General features: G+C 41.2%; 1 protein-coding gene across 1 annotated transcript in view; it reads right to left on the bottom strand.

The window, feature by feature from the left end:
* The window catches only part of LOC124279899 (ATPase family AAA domain-containing protein 2-like), a 62,655-nt gene that overhangs the window by 26,225 nt on the left and 16,593 nt on the right, over window positions 1–19,837 (bottom strand). Inside the window, 11 exon segments of the mRNA XM_046715779.1 lie at window positions 4,421–4,760; window positions 5,571–5,633; window positions 5,635–5,720; window positions 7,161–7,302; window positions 11,382–11,493; window positions 14,029–14,142; window positions 14,363–14,400; window positions 14,402–14,478; window positions 15,053–15,163; window positions 15,457–15,553; window positions 15,932–16,278. Of these exon segments, the coding sequence (XP_046571735.1) occupies window positions 4,421–4,760; window positions 5,571–5,633; window positions 5,635–5,720; window positions 7,161–7,302; window positions 11,382–11,493; window positions 14,029–14,142; window positions 14,363–14,400; window positions 14,402–14,478; window positions 15,053–15,163; window positions 15,457–15,553; window positions 15,932–16,278 (1,527 nt within the window).

Raw genomic sequence — 19,837 nt, 5'->3', positions numbered from 1 at the left:
ATAGACTTGATCATCATGACTTCTCTTGAGTCGTGAGTAGCTTCCTTAGCAGCTTCATCAATCTCCCCTCCGAAGATAGTAGGCGCCGCAGAAAGAGCTCTTAGTAGCGGTTGGGTAAATCTGTCACTCCAGGAACAAGATGCTAGTAGACCCTGTCTACAAAATAATGTGAGACCCGCCGACGTTGAGTCCAAGTGATCCGACATGAAGTGTTGGTCCTTTTTCTGAGTTAGTAGAGCTGATAGTATCATCCTATCCTCTTCCAACCTAGGGTAGTTGAATTTCATTTTCAATACCTCATTGATCGCTCTAGACCTTGCTAACACGAAGAAAGTTCACCTAGTTGAGGTGTCGAGTTGAGCCAACTTTTTATCCTCCACCTTATAGGCCTTGTTCCGTAAGTCATTAACCAACTTCATGTTGTTGTCTAAGTCCGGGCGCTCTCATGAAGGGATCCATGTGATGTAGAGGAAACCTCCTCACGTTGAATGATGGTAGATGTTGATTCTGATAACGAGTTGCTTTCTCAAAAGCTGTGCGTAGGTTCGTAGCCACCTTGCATATCGGTTCAATTGGTGGAATCGTAAGAGAGTCGAAGTCGTCCTTCCACATCTTATATGCGCATATTTCATCCGATTCCTTGGAGGGGGACTCGAAGTCCAATCCATTAGCTATCCAAGATGTGACCTCAGCTTCTGAGAAGACGTAGTCACCCTGTTCCTCAGATAGTTCCGAGTCAGTTGAACTGTGCCTTCGCGAACCCTCCTTTCGCAAACCTTCCTTTTGCGAACCTTTGCCTTTGCGAACCTTCTCTTCCTGAACCTTCCCTTCCTGAACGTTCCTCCGAACGTCTGTGAGGGCTGCGGGATCTAGATGTGGAACAGCTGGATCTCGGAAAGGGCTTTCTAGACGTTCTCGAACGTTGAGGGTTCGAAGACGTATCTCATAGTCTCAGGGACGTTCGCGAACCTTCCATCTTCATACATAATGACTGAGTCATCTGAGTGAGAGGATCTTCGTGAACGTGATCTTCAGATGTAGACCTTTGAGGCGTAGATGTAGGTCCATCAGGTTCACAAAGGTCCGAGGGTCTGCGAAAGTTGCTTGCCCTCGTAGGGTTCTGACGTGCCTCTTCTTCCTCGGCGAACCGACGCTCCATCATGGCCATCATCTTCGTAGTAAACTGTCTCATAAAGTCGCCCGGATCCAAGTTCGGTGTTGTCTGGAACTGATGCGGCGTGGACAAAGCGTTCGCGAACGCCGAGGTGTTGTGTGCGTCTACTTCGCTGATGTTGCCTCTGATGACTGACGTCTGCGTAGTTGGTGGTTGGTCGTCAAACAGCTGAGCAGCTGTCGTAGTTGCAGGAGATGATCGTGTCGTCGTGGAGGTCGATTGCATGGCCGTTCTGGCAGGTTTAATAGGTACTTCAGGTAGCAGTATTGGAGGGTCAGCAAACACGTCTGCTTCGTCATTCGGGACAATCTCTTCATTAAACGACCTCTGATGTGTTGTCTTACTTGGACGAGTTGATTTTACGACGATCTAGTTGCAGATGACTTCTTCTGCGTCGCAGATGATGAAGACGTCTTCTTCTTATTCAGCAATGTCGTCAACTCGGTCGTAGCAGACCTCAACTTAGACCCAGTAACAGACGACTGCCCCTGCAACGTACTCGACAAAGCACCTGAATTATGTATTTCGGCAGTAGCAAACAACATACGGTTACCGGCTTGATCTCCAGGTTTATCAACCGTGACTTGTGATGACTTCGACACCCGATCCATCGCACGTCTATAGATGTAAGACAAACATTGATTAAATTGCAAATTTGATAAATCAATGCAATATCTACAACGCAAGGTGGAAGAACATTGATTAATGCATGACGGGCATTGGGCTGGCTGAGTATGGTCTTACGCCGTTTTTAGCAATATTCCAGCAATATCTGGGGGACACCAGAAATGGGCTTCACAAGTTGTACCCATGTGGGGAATCGAACCCGGGCCTTCGGCATGACAAGCAAACTCTTTAACCACTAGGCTACCCCACCGCCCCAACGGGCATTTGGGGGTGAGGATCAGCCACTGAAAGCCGGAACCTGCAAACACTGCAAGTTTTCATCAAATGTAACCAACTACATAACGATGAAATAAGTCACAAAATACAAATAATTTCTTAAACATTTTTACATATAATGCAAGCTAGTTATAACTGAAAACCATACACAGCATAATTTGGATAAAAGGATATAAATGTAAAGGATATAATGCCGTATACGAGACTCCAGTGCTCCCCCAACCATCCGCGTGGGCGATGAAGGAGAGAGTGACAAGTATGGCTGGTCACATGACTGTTTTAGCAGGAAAAGGGAGGTAACTTGTGGGTGAGTGAACCTTTACGTTAGGGAACTACAAGTGATTCAAGTGTTCAACTAACATTCGCATAGAAGGAGATAAGCAAAAGATCATGAGTCAGGATAAGGAAAAATGTTACTTTCATCATTTTATTCAAATAATAAAACCACAACTTAATTCAGTATATTTTTTTACGAAAATGCAAGCCTACACATTCATAATGTCCAGACAAACCATGGAGGAAGCAGCCATTTTTTGTCAGTAATAAGACATCATAATATCCTCTTGCCTATTTCATTGATACTGTCAAGTCTACGAAATCGAAAAATTAGCACAAAAACGTTTTTTTAAATAATATGTATGGTCACCTATTTCCTGATAAGAGTGGCTTTCCACTCAGTACCCTGAGAAAACACAGGGTAATACCTCAGTTTAACACACAGAAGATCTGTTTGATGTTGGGTATCATTCGAAAGTTCTGAACATTAATAATATCACCATACCCTTGCCAGGAGTATCATTTGCAGTTGCAACAAATGATTTTACTGGATATAAATTGGTTTCTAATGACAATACAAATGCTATTAGGATCGTGATTGGTCAAAATAAAGCACGTGACCTAAGGCAGCTAATCACATTAGAGCAATGGATACTGTCCTTAGTGTACAATAACTGTCAGATTTAGAGGATTTTGTTTAGTAAAATTGTGCTATTCTGAATATTTTAAGCAGGGAATTGCTACTGATACTTAAAATATGGGACATTGTGGATGTATTGTACTAGGTTGTGACCTCTGACAACACTTTCTCATGCATATACTTTCACAGTAAACATTGCGTCCAAGGGAAAAATCAAGGTGAGAAAAGCCGAGATGTCATTTGACTAACACTACACAATAGCATGAAAACATAAATATAGTCAGTTAGATGTAAGTTTGTCAACTTATATTAGTAATTATGTTGATTTATATATTACCTCATTAAATTCATTGGAAAGATTTGCTTGAAACATCTTTATTTTGCTCTTTGACACAATTCCCCATGTGGAACTGTTGCGGAAGTATGTGTATGAGAATTCTTTTTTCAGTAACATTGCAGAAAATCATTAATAATTATAAATCTGGCAATGAAATTGTAATGTAATACATGTGTTTGGATATTGTGTAAAGAAGGTTCCTTAATGTGTATTTCATTTAAATGTGACTGAATTCCAGGCCGTAGATAAGCAGATCTCATAGATAAGCCCCAAATAAGTATCAAAATGGTATGTTTAGGTAGATAAGTCGTCTACTCACACCTCGAAATGAAGCGTAGTTGACAGAAAATGGATAATATATTTTGTTTTGCTAGATATTATATTTATTGTAGCTGGTCGATCACATGTCAACAAAACTGGCTTGCTTATTTTATCCCATTCCAAGTGCGTACAACTTTCGCTTACCACGTTCATGAGGGTACATTTTTCACTCCAACCGCAATAGCACCAATTTCACATCACATTATCAACAATCACGAACTGATTATCGCCTCGTTTTCCATGGACCACTCGTTTACAGTAACATTGGTGAAAACGTGTGTGAAATAGCATGCTTATTTCACTCCATTCCATGTGTGTACAACTTCCGCTTACCATGTTCATGAGGGTCCGTATAACCTTAGTGTTGGGTGAGGTGTGGAAACGCGTGCACAGCTGATTGCTATTTCCAGCTCTATATACGGGACAAATACACACGGTAATCTTAATCCCTGCATATAATACAATGCCTAGCAAAAAGAAAAGGTAAATAATCTTGTCTAGTGATTCAATTGCAAATTTGACGTCTTCACTGATAAAGTCGTTTTCTCTTGTTCGTTCACGTGAAACGATACAATGTTTTCTTACCGGTCACCAGAAATCTTTTTTGACAAAAGTGTTACCCGTAGATAAGCAGACCCCCTTCTATAGGCTGCTTCTTTTGTCTTCAAAATTGGGTTTATCTACGGTCATATATGGTATAATACACGAATACACTGTAGCTGTCCTGACAGAACGTACACAGACTATATCATGATCTCAGTAGTCTTACCCACACATCTCTGGGCTAGTTCCGTGACAAAGCCGTCAGCCAACTTGGGACTCCATGCTTTTGTGTGAATCTTCAGTATCTGTTTCCTTGCTGAATGAGAGGGCAAAGGGAAGAGGAACTCTCGGTCAAATCTGCCAGGTCTCCGCAGTGCTGGGTCGATAGAGTCGATCCTGTTGGTAGCACCAATGACAACTATTTCTCCTCTACTGTCAAGACCATCCATGAGAGCAAGCAGGGTTGATACAATGGAACTGTGAATCTGGTCCTGACGACTTGAGCGTACAGGGGCAAGGCCATCAATCTCATCAAAGAAAATTATGGAAGGACGCATCTGGTAAGCCTAGGAAGAAAACAGACCCGTACACTGACTGACTGAGTTTAGTTTTACGCCGCTTTTAGCAATATTCCAGCAATATCACGGCGGGGGACACCAGAAATGGGCTTAACACATTGTGCCCATGTGGGGAATCGAACCCGGGTCTTCGGCATGATGAGCCAACGCTTTAACCACTAGGCTACCCCACCGCCCCTCACAGACCCGTACAGAAGCTGTCAGCTGTTCTATGAACATTACATGCACTATCAGAAGGCAGTCTATGGTGTTTAAGAGAATATTCAACCTGACTACTTGTTGTGCAAACCATCTCCAAATGGTGAGTGAAAATATATGGATGAAGACATCTTCCTTTATGTCAGAACAAACTAGAAGCAGTACACCCTTCATGTTGGTAACTGCAGTATATCAAAAGCAACCAGAATTACATAACATCTAACAAAATCAAGATTAATGTTATAAAACCATTGATAAAGCTTCAACATACTTTTACTGAGCAGCTGCTCACACTGTAGGATTCTCACAAAAGGAAACAATAGGAGAGCAGGATTCTGCTATGTGGTCAAATACTTTCTTTAAAAGATACGTTATGAAATCTGAATTCAACATCACAGGAATTGGAGAAACACAATGGACCTCTCTATATCATGCCTTTCATGTGTACACAAATGTAATGAACATAAACAGTGTTTTAGTCTGGGAATGATTGTACACATCTGGAAACTGACTAGTTTCAACAGTTGTGCATTCTGTCCATGTAGCTCCTCTACTTGATACAACCAACAAATTATCCTGTGACTTCAACAGAATATTTACCTGATCAAACAGCAGGCGAAGCTGTCTTTCTGATTCTCCGACCCATTTACTGAGGCAGTCAGCAGCCTTTCCTCATGAAGAAAGCCACTCTTCTGTCAGAGGAGCTACATTCATTAGCAAGAGCTCTTGCAATCAAGGTCTTTCCAGTTCCTGTAAGAGGAATACACAACTACAATATTCTGTATATAGACTGTGGCAGAGGACGAACACAACTACAATGTAGCAGAGAAACTACCAGTGAGGTGTAGCAGGGTGTCCCAGGGAAGGTGTAGCAAGGAAGGTGTAGCAAGGAAGGTGTAGCAGGGAGGTTGTATCAGTCAGGGTGTAGCAGGAAGGGTACAATATGGGGTGTAGCATGGGGTGTAGCAGAGAGGGTGTAGCAGAGAGGTTGTATCAGTCAGGGTGTAGCAGGGAGGGTGTATCAGTGAAGGTGTTGCAGGGAGGGTGTATCAGTGAAGGTGTTGCAGGGAGGGTGTATCAGTGAAGTGTAGCAGTTGCAATGGGGTGTAGCAGGGTGTAGAAAGTATCAGTATCAAGGTGTTGCAGGGAGGGTGTATCAGTGAAGGTATTGCAGGGAAGGTGTATCAGTGAAGGTGTTGCAGGGAGGGTGTATCAGTGAAGGTGTTGCAGGGAGGGTGTATCAGTGAAGGTATTGCAGGGAGGGTGTATCAGTAAAGGTGTTGCAGAGAGGGTGTATCAGTGAAGGTGTTGCAGGGAGGGTGTATCAGTGAAGGTATTGCAGGGATGTTGTATCAGTGATGGTGTAGCAGGGAGGGTGTATCAGTGAAGGTGTTGCAGGGAGGGTGTATCAGTGAAGGTGTTGCAGGGAGGGTGTATCAGTGAAGGTGTTGCAGGGAGGGTGTATCAGTGAAGGTGTTGCAGGGAGGGTGTATCAGTGAAGGTGTAGCAGGGAGGGTGTATCAGTGAAGGTATTGCAGTGGTGGGGTGGGTGTATCAGTGAAGGTGTTGCAGGGAGGTTGTATCAGTGAAGGTGTTGCAGGGAGGGTGTATCAGTGAAAGTGTAGCAGGGAGGGTGTATCAGTGAAGGTGTAGCAGGGAAGGTTGTATCAGTGAAGGTGTTGCAGGGAGGGTGTAGCAGGGAAGGTGTATCAGTGAAGGTGTAGCAGGGAGGGTGTATCAGTGAAGGTGTTGCAGGGAGGTTGTATCAGTGAAGGTGTTGCAGGAAGGTTGTATCAGTGAAGGTGTTGCAGGGAGGGTGTATCAGTGAAGGTGTAGCAGGGAGGGTGTATCAGTGAAGGTGTAGCAGGGAAGGTGTATCAGTGAAGGTATTGCAGGGAGGGTGTATCAGTGAAGGTGTTGCAGAGAGGGTGTATCAGTGAAGGTGTTGCAGAGAGGGTGTATCAGTGAAGGTGTTGCAGGGAGGGCGTATCAGTGAAGGTGTTGCAGGGAGGGTGTATCAGGGAAGGTGTAGCAGGGAGGGTGTATCAGTGAAGGTGTAGCAGGGAGGATGTATCAGTGAAGGTGTTGCAGGAAGTATCAGTGACGCAGGTGAAGTGTTGCAAGGAGGGTGCAGTAAGGGGTGTATCAGTGCAGGTGTACTGGTGAGGGTAATGGTGATGGCGTACTAACCTGGAGGCCCATGAAAAAGTACTCCTCTTGGTGGGGCAATCTTGAACCTCTCAAAGATCTCAGGATACATAATAGGGAACACAATCATTTCTTTTAGGGCACGTATATGCTTGCCCAAGCCACCTATACTTTCAAAGGTCACCTGTACAAAGACAAAAGAGAACCTGTCAGGGATTTACCTTGAGTCCTGTATTTGAGGGTCCCTGGGACTCAGACTCTTAATTTTCAGGGGTTCTGGACTACAAAATGGGGGTCCCAGAGACTTAAATATTATTATTAATACTATGTTGTAATATTGTTGTAATTCACTTACTGTTATTGTATTGTGCATCATGATTATCACATTGTTACAGTAATTAAATTGCAAATTATACCCGGCTAGTAGCAGACTCAGTGATAACTTATTGTTACTTGATTGAAATTTTTACAAAAAGCTTTTGGACTTTTTCTGCGTCCCTGTGGCCGCGCAAATAAATTTCGTTGCATAATTTGCATGCGTATAGGATGCAGGAATTCGCGTCCTGTAAATCCCTGGCCTGTTGTGGGAAGTATTAACATCAATCATGAAATCAATTATCATAAACGGCAGTTATGAGCAGAGCTGTCAAATTCTGAAGTTGTGCGCAAATGATTTTCTTTGACACAGAGTAAACATTTCAAAGGATCGGGAAGTAGCTTTTAATATACATGTACTACACAGATTGTTTTGTTTGCAGCCTGGCAAATATTCCAGGGAATCCAAAGTGACCTGAAAACAACTCAGGCAATTTCTACTTCTGTGACGGCATCTTGATAGAAGCCCCAACAGTACAGCAATAACAGAAAACCATAAATGTTGGTTCAATCAAACACCATCTTGATAGAAGCCCCAACAGTACAGCAACAACAGAAAACCATCATTGTTGGTTCAATCAAACACCATCTTGATAGAAGCCCCAACAGTACAGCAACAACAGAAAACCATCATTGTTGGTTCAATCAAACACCATCTTGATAGAAGCCCCAACAGTACAGCAACAACAGAAAACCATCATTGTTGGTTCAATCAAACACCATCTTGATAGAAGCCCCAACAGTACAGCAATAACAGAAAACAAACATTGTTGGTTCAATCAAACACCATCATATCAGTAGGTGCAATCAAACACCATCACGTTAGTAGATGCAATCAAACACCATCATGCAAGTAGGTGCAATCAAACACCATCATGCAAGTAGGTGCAATCAAACACCATCATGTTAGTAGGTGCAATCAAACACCATCACGTTAGTAGGTGCAATCAAACACCATCATGCAAGTAGGTGAAATCAAACACCATCACGTTAGTAGGTGAAATCAAACACCATCATGTTGGTGCATGCAATCAAACACCATCATGGTGGTAGGTTCAATCAAACACCATCATGTTAGTAGATGCAATCAAACACCATCGTGTTAGTAGGTGCAATCAAACACCATCATGTTAGTAGATGCAATCAAACACCATCACGTTAGTAGGTGCAATCAAACACCATCATGCAAGTAGGTGCAATCAAACACCATCACGTTAGTAGGTGAAATCAAACACCATCATGTTGGTGCATGCAATCAAACACCATCATGGTGGTAGGTTCAATCAAACACCATCATGGTGGTAGGTTCAATCAAACACCATCATGTTAGTAGGTGCAATCAAACACCATCATGATAGATGCAATCAAACACCATCATGTTAGTGGATGCAATCAAACACCATGTTTGTTGGTTCAATTAAACACCATCATATTAGTAGATGCAATCAAACACCATCATGTTAGTAGATGCAATCAAACACCATCATGTTAGTAGATGCAATCAGACACCATCATGATAGGTGCAATCAAACACCATCATGTTAGTGGATGCAATCAAACACCATGTTTGTTGGTTCAATTAAACACCATCATGTTAGTAGGTGCAATCAAACACCATCATGTTAGTAGATGCAATCAAACACCATCACGCATCATGTTAGTAGGTGCAATCAAACAACATCATGGTAGAAGGTGCAATCAAACACCATCATGGTAGTAGGTGCAATCAAACAACATCATGGTAGTAGGTGCAATCAAACACCATCATGGTAGAAGGTGCAATCAAACACCATCATGGTAGTAGGTGCAATCAAACACCATCATGGTAGAAGGTGCAATCAAACACCATCATGGTAGTAGATGCAATCAAACACCATCACGTTAGTAGGTGTAATCAAACACCATCACGTTAGTAGGTGCAATCAAACACCATCGTGTTAGTAGATGCAATCAAACACCATCGTGTTAGTAGGTGCAATCAAACACCATCGTGTTAATAGGTGCAATCAAACACCATCATAGGGTCAATCAAACACCATCACGTTAGTAGGTGAAATCAAACACCATCATGTTGGTGCATGCAATCAAACACCATCATGGTGGTAGGTTCAATCAAACACCATCATGGTGGTAGGTTCAATCAAACACCATCATGGTGGTAGGTGCAATCAAACACCAAACACCATCATGGTGGTAGGTGCAATCAAACACCATCAATCAAACACACCATCATGGTAGGTTCAATCAAACACCATCATGATAGGTGCAATCAAACACCATCATGTTAGTAGGTTCAATCAAACACCATCATGGTGGTAGGTTCAATCAAATACCATCATGTTAGTGGATGCAATCAAACACCATCATGGTAGTAGGTGCAATCAAACAACATCATGGTAGTAGGTGCAATCAAACACCATCATGGTAGAAGGTGCAATCAAACACCATCATGGTAGTAGGTGCAATCAAACACCATCATGGTAGAAGGTGCAATCAAACACCATCATGGTAGTAGATGCAATCAAACACCATCACGTTAGTAGGTGTAATCAAACACCATCACGTTAGTAGGTGCAATCAAACACCATCGTGTTAGTAGATGCAATCAAACACCATCGTGTTAATAGGTGCAATCAAACACCATCATGCAAGTAGGTTCAATCAAACACCATCACGTTAGTAGGTGAAATCAAACACCATCATGTTGGTGCATGCAATCAAACACCATCATGGTGGTAGGTTCAATCAAACACCATCATGGTGGTAGGTTCAATCAAACACCATCATGGTGGTAGGTTCAATCAAACACCATCATGGTGGTAGGTTCAATCAAACACCATCATGATAGGTGCAATCAAACACCATCATGGTGGTAGGTTCAATCAAACACCATCATGATAGGTGCAATCAAACACCATCATGTTAGTAGGTTCAATCAAACACCATCATGGTGGTAGGTTCAATCAAATACCATCGTGTTAGTAGATGCAATCAAACACCATCGTGTTAGTAGGTGCAATCAAACACCATCGTGTTAATAGGTGCAATCAAACACCATCATGCAAGTAGGTTCAATCAAACACCATCACGTTAGTAGGTGAAATCAAACACCATCATGTTGGTGCATGCAATCAAACACCATCATGGTGGTAGGTTCAATCAAACACCATCATGGTGGTAGGTTCAATCAAACACCATCATGGTGGTAGGTTCAATCAAACACCATCATGGTGGTAGGTGCAATCAAACACCATCATGATAGGTGCAATCAAACACCATCATGGTGGTAGGTTCAATCAAACACCATCATGATAGGTGCAATCAAACACCATCATGTTAGTAGGTTCAATCAAACACCATCATGGTGGTAGGTTCAATCAAATACCATCATGTTAGTGGATGCAATCAAACACCATCATGGTGGTAGGTGCAATCAAACACTATCATGATAGGTGCAATCAAACACCATCATGTTAGTGAATGCACTCACACACCATGTTTGTGGTTCAATTAAACACCATCATGATAGGTGCAATCAAACACCATCATGTTAGTGGATGCAATCAAACACCATGTTTGTTGGTTCAATTAAACGCCATCATGTTAGTAGGTGCAATCAAACACCATCATGTTAGTAGATGCAATCAAACACCATCACGCATCATGTTAGTAGGTGCAATCAAACACCATGTTTGTTGGTTCAATTAAACACCATCACGTTAGTAGATGCAATCAAACACCATCATGTTAGTAGATGCAATCAAACACCATCATGTTAGTAGGTGCAATCAAACACCACCCTGTTAGTGGGTGATATCAAACACCATCATGTTAGTAGATGCAATCAAATTCCATGTTGCAAAAGAAACAGTGCAGAGTGATACTTACTGATCTATCTATATTCATTGGGTCTACATCAGCCAAACTTGCTCCAATCTTTGACCTCTCCTTGACAACTCCAGATTGTAGATCTTCAGGATTCAAGTTCATAGGCAGACACCTAGGTAGACAACAACACCCCATCAAACTGACGGAATAACCTTGGACAAAATTTATGGTTTTACTTAGCTACACTTCTATTCACTGAATTGCCAACAACATTTTTTAGCATAATAGTAAATCAAGTACTATCAACAGTGAATCTTATAGTTTGAATGAGTTGGCCCTGATATTACCCAATCTGGCCCTAACTTGTATATCTCCGCTTACATCTGTATTCCATCATATTATTCACAAACTGTGTGTCAGCAGTTCAGCAAATCTCACCACATACTCTCTTTGAAACAAACATTAGTTGTTAGAAATACCCTTGCTGGATTGTTGTTGTTTTTTAATATCACATTGGCCATATCCCTGCACTCATGAGTGAGTGAGTTTAGTTTTACACCGCACTCAGCAATATTCCAGCTATATGGCAGCTGTCTGTAAATAATCAAGTCTGGACCAGACAATCCAGTGATCAACAGCATGAGCATCGATCTGCGCAACTGGGAACCGATGACATGTGTCAACCAATCAGTGAGCCTGACCCCCTGATCCCGTTAGTCGCCTCTTACGACAAGCATGGGTTACTGAAGATCAATATTCTAACCCGGCCCTTCACGGGTATCTTTACCATGAACCACCCCTTTACAATCCTGAAGGAGTTGACAGTGCACTACTTCCACTAAATGCTAATCCTGTCTTTTTACGAGACACATACATACATAATATCAATCTCTGCATAGGAAACATTGTCTGGCATTCAGTACATAAATATCACAGAAGTTTTAATCTTCTTGTCTAGTGATGGTCTAGTTCAAATTTCATGTTTTATTGACCAAATTGCACACTGTGTAACAATTAGAGAATAACCAACGAGGTACAAGTGATTACGGGAAATATGCCCGAGTTGAAATAATGTTCACAGTGCCGAGCCTTGGCAAGGCACTGAACATTATTTTAACGAGGACATATTTTCCGTAATCACTCGTACCGAGTTGGTTATTCTATTTATTACCCATAATGTAATTTAAAAAGATAACCACAAAATAAAAACCACCCGGAGACAGGACTTGTGACCTCAAACAGCTGACTTGTATTCATGCGCGTATTAAACCTAACTTCTCCAGCGGTAATAACATAACTACGCTATGGAAAACAGTACCTAGTAAAATTGCTTTAAAATACAGCAAAAATAATTAATTAACATTTGTTAATATGATAAAAATGATCTTTTAAATACATCATTGAACTTAATAACAGCTAAACCATTATTTGATCAAGTCAGTGCGACGGAACGTCGTTCATTCACGACTGACGTGTGTCTGGTGATGGGTGACGGTGTGGTGTTGAAACTTTGGCAAAAACCTGTCAATTTTTGGGAAAGTCAACCGTTAAAAGTTTGGAAATCTAAAAGACAACCATCCCAGGAATACATCTAGAAAATGCTTTCTGTCAAGAAACTCAACAAGTTTGGAGATTAAACAACATTTTGTTCTGTGGAAGGCAGTTACAGTCACGTCATTGGTCCCAGTAGAGTACAGCAGTTCCAACAAGGATAACTCTAGTCGGAATCTGAGTCAATGGGAAGAATACACCTCTTTAGAGCAGATGGTCGACTGACAGAAGAGTCATTCGGAGATGGTGAAGTGGAATACACTACCATAAATTGGACCTGAGGATAGTGTATGTACAGAATGAAGATTACGACATGCGACAAAGACTGTGACGTCATGGTGGCAGCCTGAGCCTGAGGGTGAGTGGACAGAGCGGTGGGTTTACAAGGGTTTGACAACAATTTATAGATGGACTGATGTTGTTTCTCATTAACTGAAGAGTAACTGTTTATTGATTGAACATTTTTGTGTCCGGAAATTTGCATGATTTGATGTACTGGTACACCATTGTCAGAAAGGGTGTGGATGAGATGTTTTCGGGCCTTGATCGGGGTTAGCCTAATGGCCGCCATGTTTGTTTACATGGTCTTTTTCAAGGTTATTTATTTTAAAAAGACTACTATGTATAATGCAATTTTATTGCAAAATAATAATGTCTAATAAAAAGAGTATTCATATTCTTTAACCTTTATGGTTTCTTAATTTAATCTCGGAATGTGTGAGTACAGCACGTTCTAATTATCAATGAACCGGTAAAAGTTGTCAATGAACTTTGATCATGAAAAGTAGTTCTGTCAACCAATCATATTTCTTCTCTGCTTAGCTGACCAATCAACATTTGAGAATCACTGAAAAGCACATGTGCGATTATCACAAAAATAATCACCTGTGTATCCTAGCCTGTATGGGTAATAAGTTCATAATCTCCTACCTCCACAGTAGTGTGTATGCAAGAAAAGTAACAGCACCCTTAATAAGGTATTGTCAGTGATAGTACAGAGGATTCTGTGTAATATGTATAGCTTTTTCTGGTTGAATTAAACATAAACATATGATGAGAGAACCTAGACTATATTTTCAGTCCAATATTGTTAAATCTTTCATATTAATTCAGTGAGCATTTTCATAAATATATCACAAAGACAGCATTGTGATACCTGTTCCTTGAGCGAGCCATGCTCTTGGCTTTACGTCTCTGAAATCTCTCCTCATCACTGGATATGCTCTCTGATGAAGAAGTTGAACTAGAAACATGGAATGCTTGTCGTTTCCTGGAATGAATGTATTGGAGAGTTAACACACATACTGGGGAAATATGTTACCCTCCTGTGTCCTACCACATATACTTGCTGTAATAACACACTTCCAACAATAAGTGCATGTTACCAATTTATGGTTTTAACTTCTTTTTGATCCGACAATTAGAAACAGCACATTAACTGGTATGGCTTCAGACTGAGAGTAATAAGATCTTGAAACTATTTCTTGTACCTGACAATTTTCTTCCTGTGTGCTGGAGATTGATATGTTTGGTGGCTGTCAAGTCTTTCTCGTTGACCTCGGTGGGGTTTCTCGGAACATTGACTGCTGTTTCTTTTTTTGACTCTCTGAAATAAATAGACATTAACATGACACTCTAGAGCTGTTAGAGGGAACTCATATACTAACATGGCAATGTCCCCCGCTGCTAAAGTCAGTCAGTGAGTTTAGTTTTGCGCCACACTCAGCAATATTCCAGACAATCCAGTGATCAACAGCAAGAGCATCGATCTATGCAACTGGGATACGATGACATGTGTCAACCAAGTCAGCGAGCCTCACCACCCCGATCCCGTTAGTTGCCTCTTACGACAAGCATGGGATATTGAATACCAATTCTAACCCGAATCTTCATGGGTAAGTTACTTGTGATATCTGTATTGCTTTTTCTGTTAAGTACTAGGTAAATATTTATGCTGAAAAGTGCACAAAATATAGGTTTATTTTTCATTTGAACTTGCCCTTTAAGTCTATTTGGACTGTGGAATAAATTTTATCAATTTTCATCGTCATTATTGGCAAAAACAGAACGCTTGTGAATGACCTGTGTGAAAAACATTTCATGTACCTTCTGCAAATATAACCAACATATAAGTATGGCCAAGACCCACACAAGACAGTGAATGGTGCACACAAACTGACCTATAGGTGGCGCCTCAAACAGCTGTGTACGAGGCTTGTGTTCCCGCAGGAAGTACGATCTCTTCTGTGGCTGTACCGGAGTCCCGTCTCCTTCCTGTTCATCATTGGTGTCTGTGGAGAGGAGCAACACACAAGGTCATGTGCTCTAATACATGGAGGAACACACAAGGTCATGTGCTCTAATACATGGAGCAACACATAAGGTCATGTGCTCTAATACATGAAGTAACACACAAGGTCATGTGCTCTAATACATGGAGTAAAACCACGGACTGGGTCTAGTTATTCAATAGGAGATTATCCTGAATTACTCGCAGCTTTTCAAATTTCAAACATTATACTGTGTTGTCTGTAACTTTTACAAAGGAAAAACCAAAATGAGCTTAATAATATTCTCCACTAACCTCCTGACTCCGAGTCAGAGCCCTGTATTGGGACGCCGTACATGTCACGCTCCACATGTTTCCGCTGCCTCTTGACCCGGCTGTACATGTCAGAATACTACAGGGAAAGGAGAGCAAAACTTAACATGTTGTAGATGAACACTTTCATGTACAACATTCATGTGCAACAAACACTTTCATGTACAACAAACCTTTTCATGTACAACATTCATGTGCAACAAACCCTTTCATGTACAACAAACCCTTTCATGTACAACAAACACTGTCATGTACAGCATTCATGTACAACAAACACTTTAAAGAAGAGAGCAGTTGCAGCTTATCATTAACCTTATGGCAGGCGTCTTCAAGTTTTACATTAACAGGCAGCACGGTACCTTATTACACTATACATATGGGTGAGGCAAACTGTATTCTAAAGTCTATATTGCTTTTCGGGAGGGATTCCCTATATTGTGAAACATGCATATCATACCTCATCCTTTTCCGATGGTTTCATAAAATTTGCTTTCCTCCTCCTTTTCCCCCTCCCATCATCGTCATCATCCTTATCTTTTGCGCTAACAACGGCCTTATCCAAGAAATTCTGGTTCAGTGTATCAAATGTCATCTTCTTCTGCCGAGTGCTACGTCGCCGCCGCCCACCATCATCATCATCATCATCATGATCATAGCAAGGTTCATCCTCATCACCATCATGTGCCTCTACTATTACTGGAGAGTTGTCAGGGCTTGCTTTGCTGTCTCTACGACCACCACTGGAATTTCGTTTCCTCCTTGGCTTACTGGCACGTCCACCTCGTCGACCTCGAGATGGGGAATCTGCAGAGATGAGGAAAATCTCAACAAAATGACAGCAGCCAGCCTTGAATGCAGACTACCATTACTAACACAATCTGCTACAAATGTGTGAATCTGTGAGCGAGGAGGGTCAAGTATAACCTCCAGCTTCCACACGTTACCATTAGTCAGTGAGGAAAACAGGTGCAGTGCTGACAACAACCAGGCCCAGCCTGAGATATAACACCAGGACCAAATGTTCCTTGCATGCCTAAAGCACAACTGAATAATCAAAATAATGATCAGAATGACAAATAATAAGTGTGCTATTGATGTGAGTATAGCTATCATTAAGATATACATTAACAATACCTTGTCATTGCAGCAGAATGTAACATCTAAATACAATCAAGTTTCACCTGCAATAACAGCAAGTCATACATGTGCCAGTGGAATAGGGCACCAGACAGATCATTTTGGTGTGACTGTGAAAATAGGTCTGCCAATACCTTTGGATGATCCAATTTAACTTAAAGCATTACAACAATTATGTCATGTCAATTTATTGTTTAATAAATCGGTACACATCACTTAACCTGTAAACATGAGAGCTGGATTTCCTGAAGACATTGATGACTGCTTCATTTGTCCAGGACCCATAACTAATCCACAAACTATGTTAAAATCCAAAACAGGATTTGGTTATGCACTCTGGCTTTCAAAATGGTCACACCCATGTTGATCAATTGATAAGATTGACGAGGTGCAAAAAAACAATTTCGATCATTTGAGTTAGTCAAATTTATCGTATTTTCCATTAAATGAAACATGATAAGTATTATTTTTAAATTCGAACAAACCTGTAGAGGTTGCAGATTCTTTGAAAAGAATCCTCCTTGGGGCACATATAAGCATTAAAATGTCCATTTTAAATTCCTACGATAGTTGTAACAATATTTTAATGAAATACTTACAAAACAAAAAACAACGCTTTAGTCTTGTTCAACCACCCATACAGGGCCCCATGGACCCCTCACAGCCAAGAGCAGGTAACTCTAAGCTATAACCTCGTACCTCACTTTCCATGCTGAACGTAATCAGGTGGGTTGTCGTACCTCAAGGAGGACTCTGTTCAAAGAATCTGCAACCTCTACAGGTTTGTTCTATTCTTTTTCATAGAGATCCTCCTTGGGGTACATGTAAGCATAAGACAGACTCCCAAAGACTGAGTCTAGGGAGTGGCATTCTGTTTAGTAAAAACGAACCCGATAACAAGAGGAATTCCCAAACTATAAATAGAATAAAAAATCTCGCTTACCTGGATATGTGGTCCACCACAGCCAATCGGGCGAAGGCGTGAAACAGGGTCAGGGGTCGAACGTACTAGCTCATATAGCGAAAGAATCACACGTGATTTTACTATAAATACACCCTTTGTTATTTCATATGAGCCTTGAGGCACATCTAAGACGATAGCATGTCATAGAGAGGTACCGGGCAGGGAAGGTTGAGTGAAAGTGGGAAGCTCAATAGGCGTCGTTACATGAAAGGCGCTATCTCTCTTAGGGACGGGAGGTATCTGGCAAACAAATGCTAACCCTGTCTTTATGAGACGTGATGAGACGAGACGAGCGCCTGACAGGCAGCACACATCCAGAGCTCTCACTTCAGTCTGAATGTACCATAAGTTATACCTCACTGACATTCATGACATCTGGAAACCAGATGTGACTACTCATGAAGAAGTCATCAGTGAAATTTGGTTGTTCAGCATGGTTTAGAAATATGTTGACTTAATTCAACATATGTGTGTGTATTTTGGTTTTCACTGTGATACCCATGGAGGAGAGAAGCGCATCAATCAGTGGACAATGTGGAGAACAATACGGTCTGGTCACAGGAGTTACTCCAATCAAGTACAGCTTGAGGACGTTACATGACCTCAACCCATCAAGTGTGCAGCGACCATGGATACATCAGACTCTGTTACATCACATCAGAAGCTTGGGAATAAGTGAAACAAAGGAAGATTCAAGTTGTAGTTGACGTGTTTGATGACGTAAGGAGTGTTCATGATCAAGTGAGTGGTGTGAATTGAAATAATCTGATTACAATTCATCCGAAGCTGAAACAAATCCATCTCAAGGTTGTCTTTGGAATTCACAGTCTGCAAGGAATAAAGCTATTGATATCTACGATTACCTACTTGAATCTGACACTGATGTACTTTTTCTCACTGAAACATGGTTGCATGATAATGGTGATGACGCAATATGTTCAGCTATGACACCCAATAGCTTTACAATGAAGCACGTCCCAAGACAAAGTGGTAGGGGCGGGGGTATTGCTGTGCTTTTTAAAAAACAACTATCAATTTAAGTGTGCAGATCAAGGAACTATGCTTCATTTGAAATGATGAATGTAGTCATAGCAAATGGAAAAAGGTCTGTTAAAGTGTCCTGCCTGTACAGGCCTCCCCATCACAACAACACGAACTCACAAACAAACAGTTTATCAATGACTTTTCATCCTTGTGTTGAGATAATAACGAGTTGGAAGAAGTTGTTATTCTGGGAGACTTCAATGTTTACTATGACACATTAGATAAACCCCTTACAAGGAAAGTGTGTCAGGTGTTACAATCTCATGATCTGAAACAACTTATATCTCGATCAACACATCGTTCAGGCCATATCATAGATTGGGTCGTATCAAGAGATGAGAGCCTCATAAGAAATATCCAAGTTGACGACACACAAATGTCTGATCATCATATGATCACATTTGATTTAGATGCAAAGAAACCTATCTCAACCCGCAAAGAAATACAAGTACAAAACTTAAAACGTGTAGATATTTTACAGTTTAAGGATGACCTTTTATGTAATCCTCCTACTCAACTTGACGATCTAGTTGATATGTTCAACAGCACTCTCTCTGGACTTCTACAGAAACATGCTCCAGTCAGATCAAAACTTGTGCGGGAAAAACAATCAACTAAATGGTACAATGGAGATGTATTACAGGCTAAAGGTCGGAGAAGAGTTGCAGAACGTCACTGGCGCAAGTCACGTCTGGAAATCCACAGACAAATCTACAACTCAGCGAGAAATGATGTCAACAAAGCCATACGACGAGCAAAAGCTACCTATTACAACAGTGAACTTTTGAAAAACTCTGGTAATCCAAGGCTATTATATTCTACTCTGAATACACTGACAGGAAAACAAAGGGACATAACACTTCCTCGTGGAACTGATGTTGCAGTTGCAAATGACTTCGCTACCTACTTTCATGACAAAATTGTGAAATTGCGTCACAGTTTGGGGAGCATGTGTGACAATGTTTCATACAAGGAATATAGTGTGGTCAAGACCTTGAAGCCTTTCGACCTGTCGGTGAATCAGATTTGCTAAAGCTCATCAACTCTTCTAAGCAAACAACGTGCAGTTCCAACAGATTTCATGCTTCAAATGCTTGATGTACTTCTGCCATCCATAACCCAAATAGTGAACCTTAGTATTCTCAGTGGTGAGGTACCTACATCCTTCAAAGCCGCTGTGGTGAAACCTTTGATCAAAAAGTCATCTTTAGACCCGCA

The sequence above is a fragment of the Haliotis rubra genome, unplaced genomic scaffold, assembly GCF_003918875.1.
Source record: "Haliotis rubra isolate DU_JTF1 unplaced genomic scaffold, ASM391887v1 Scf258, whole genome shotgun sequence".
NCBI classification, from domain to species: Eukaryota; Metazoa; Mollusca; class Gastropoda; order Lepetellida; family Haliotidae; genus Haliotis; species Haliotis rubra.
Note: the sequence above shows the minus strand (reverse complement) of the source record. Positions and strands in the feature narration are given on the sequence as shown.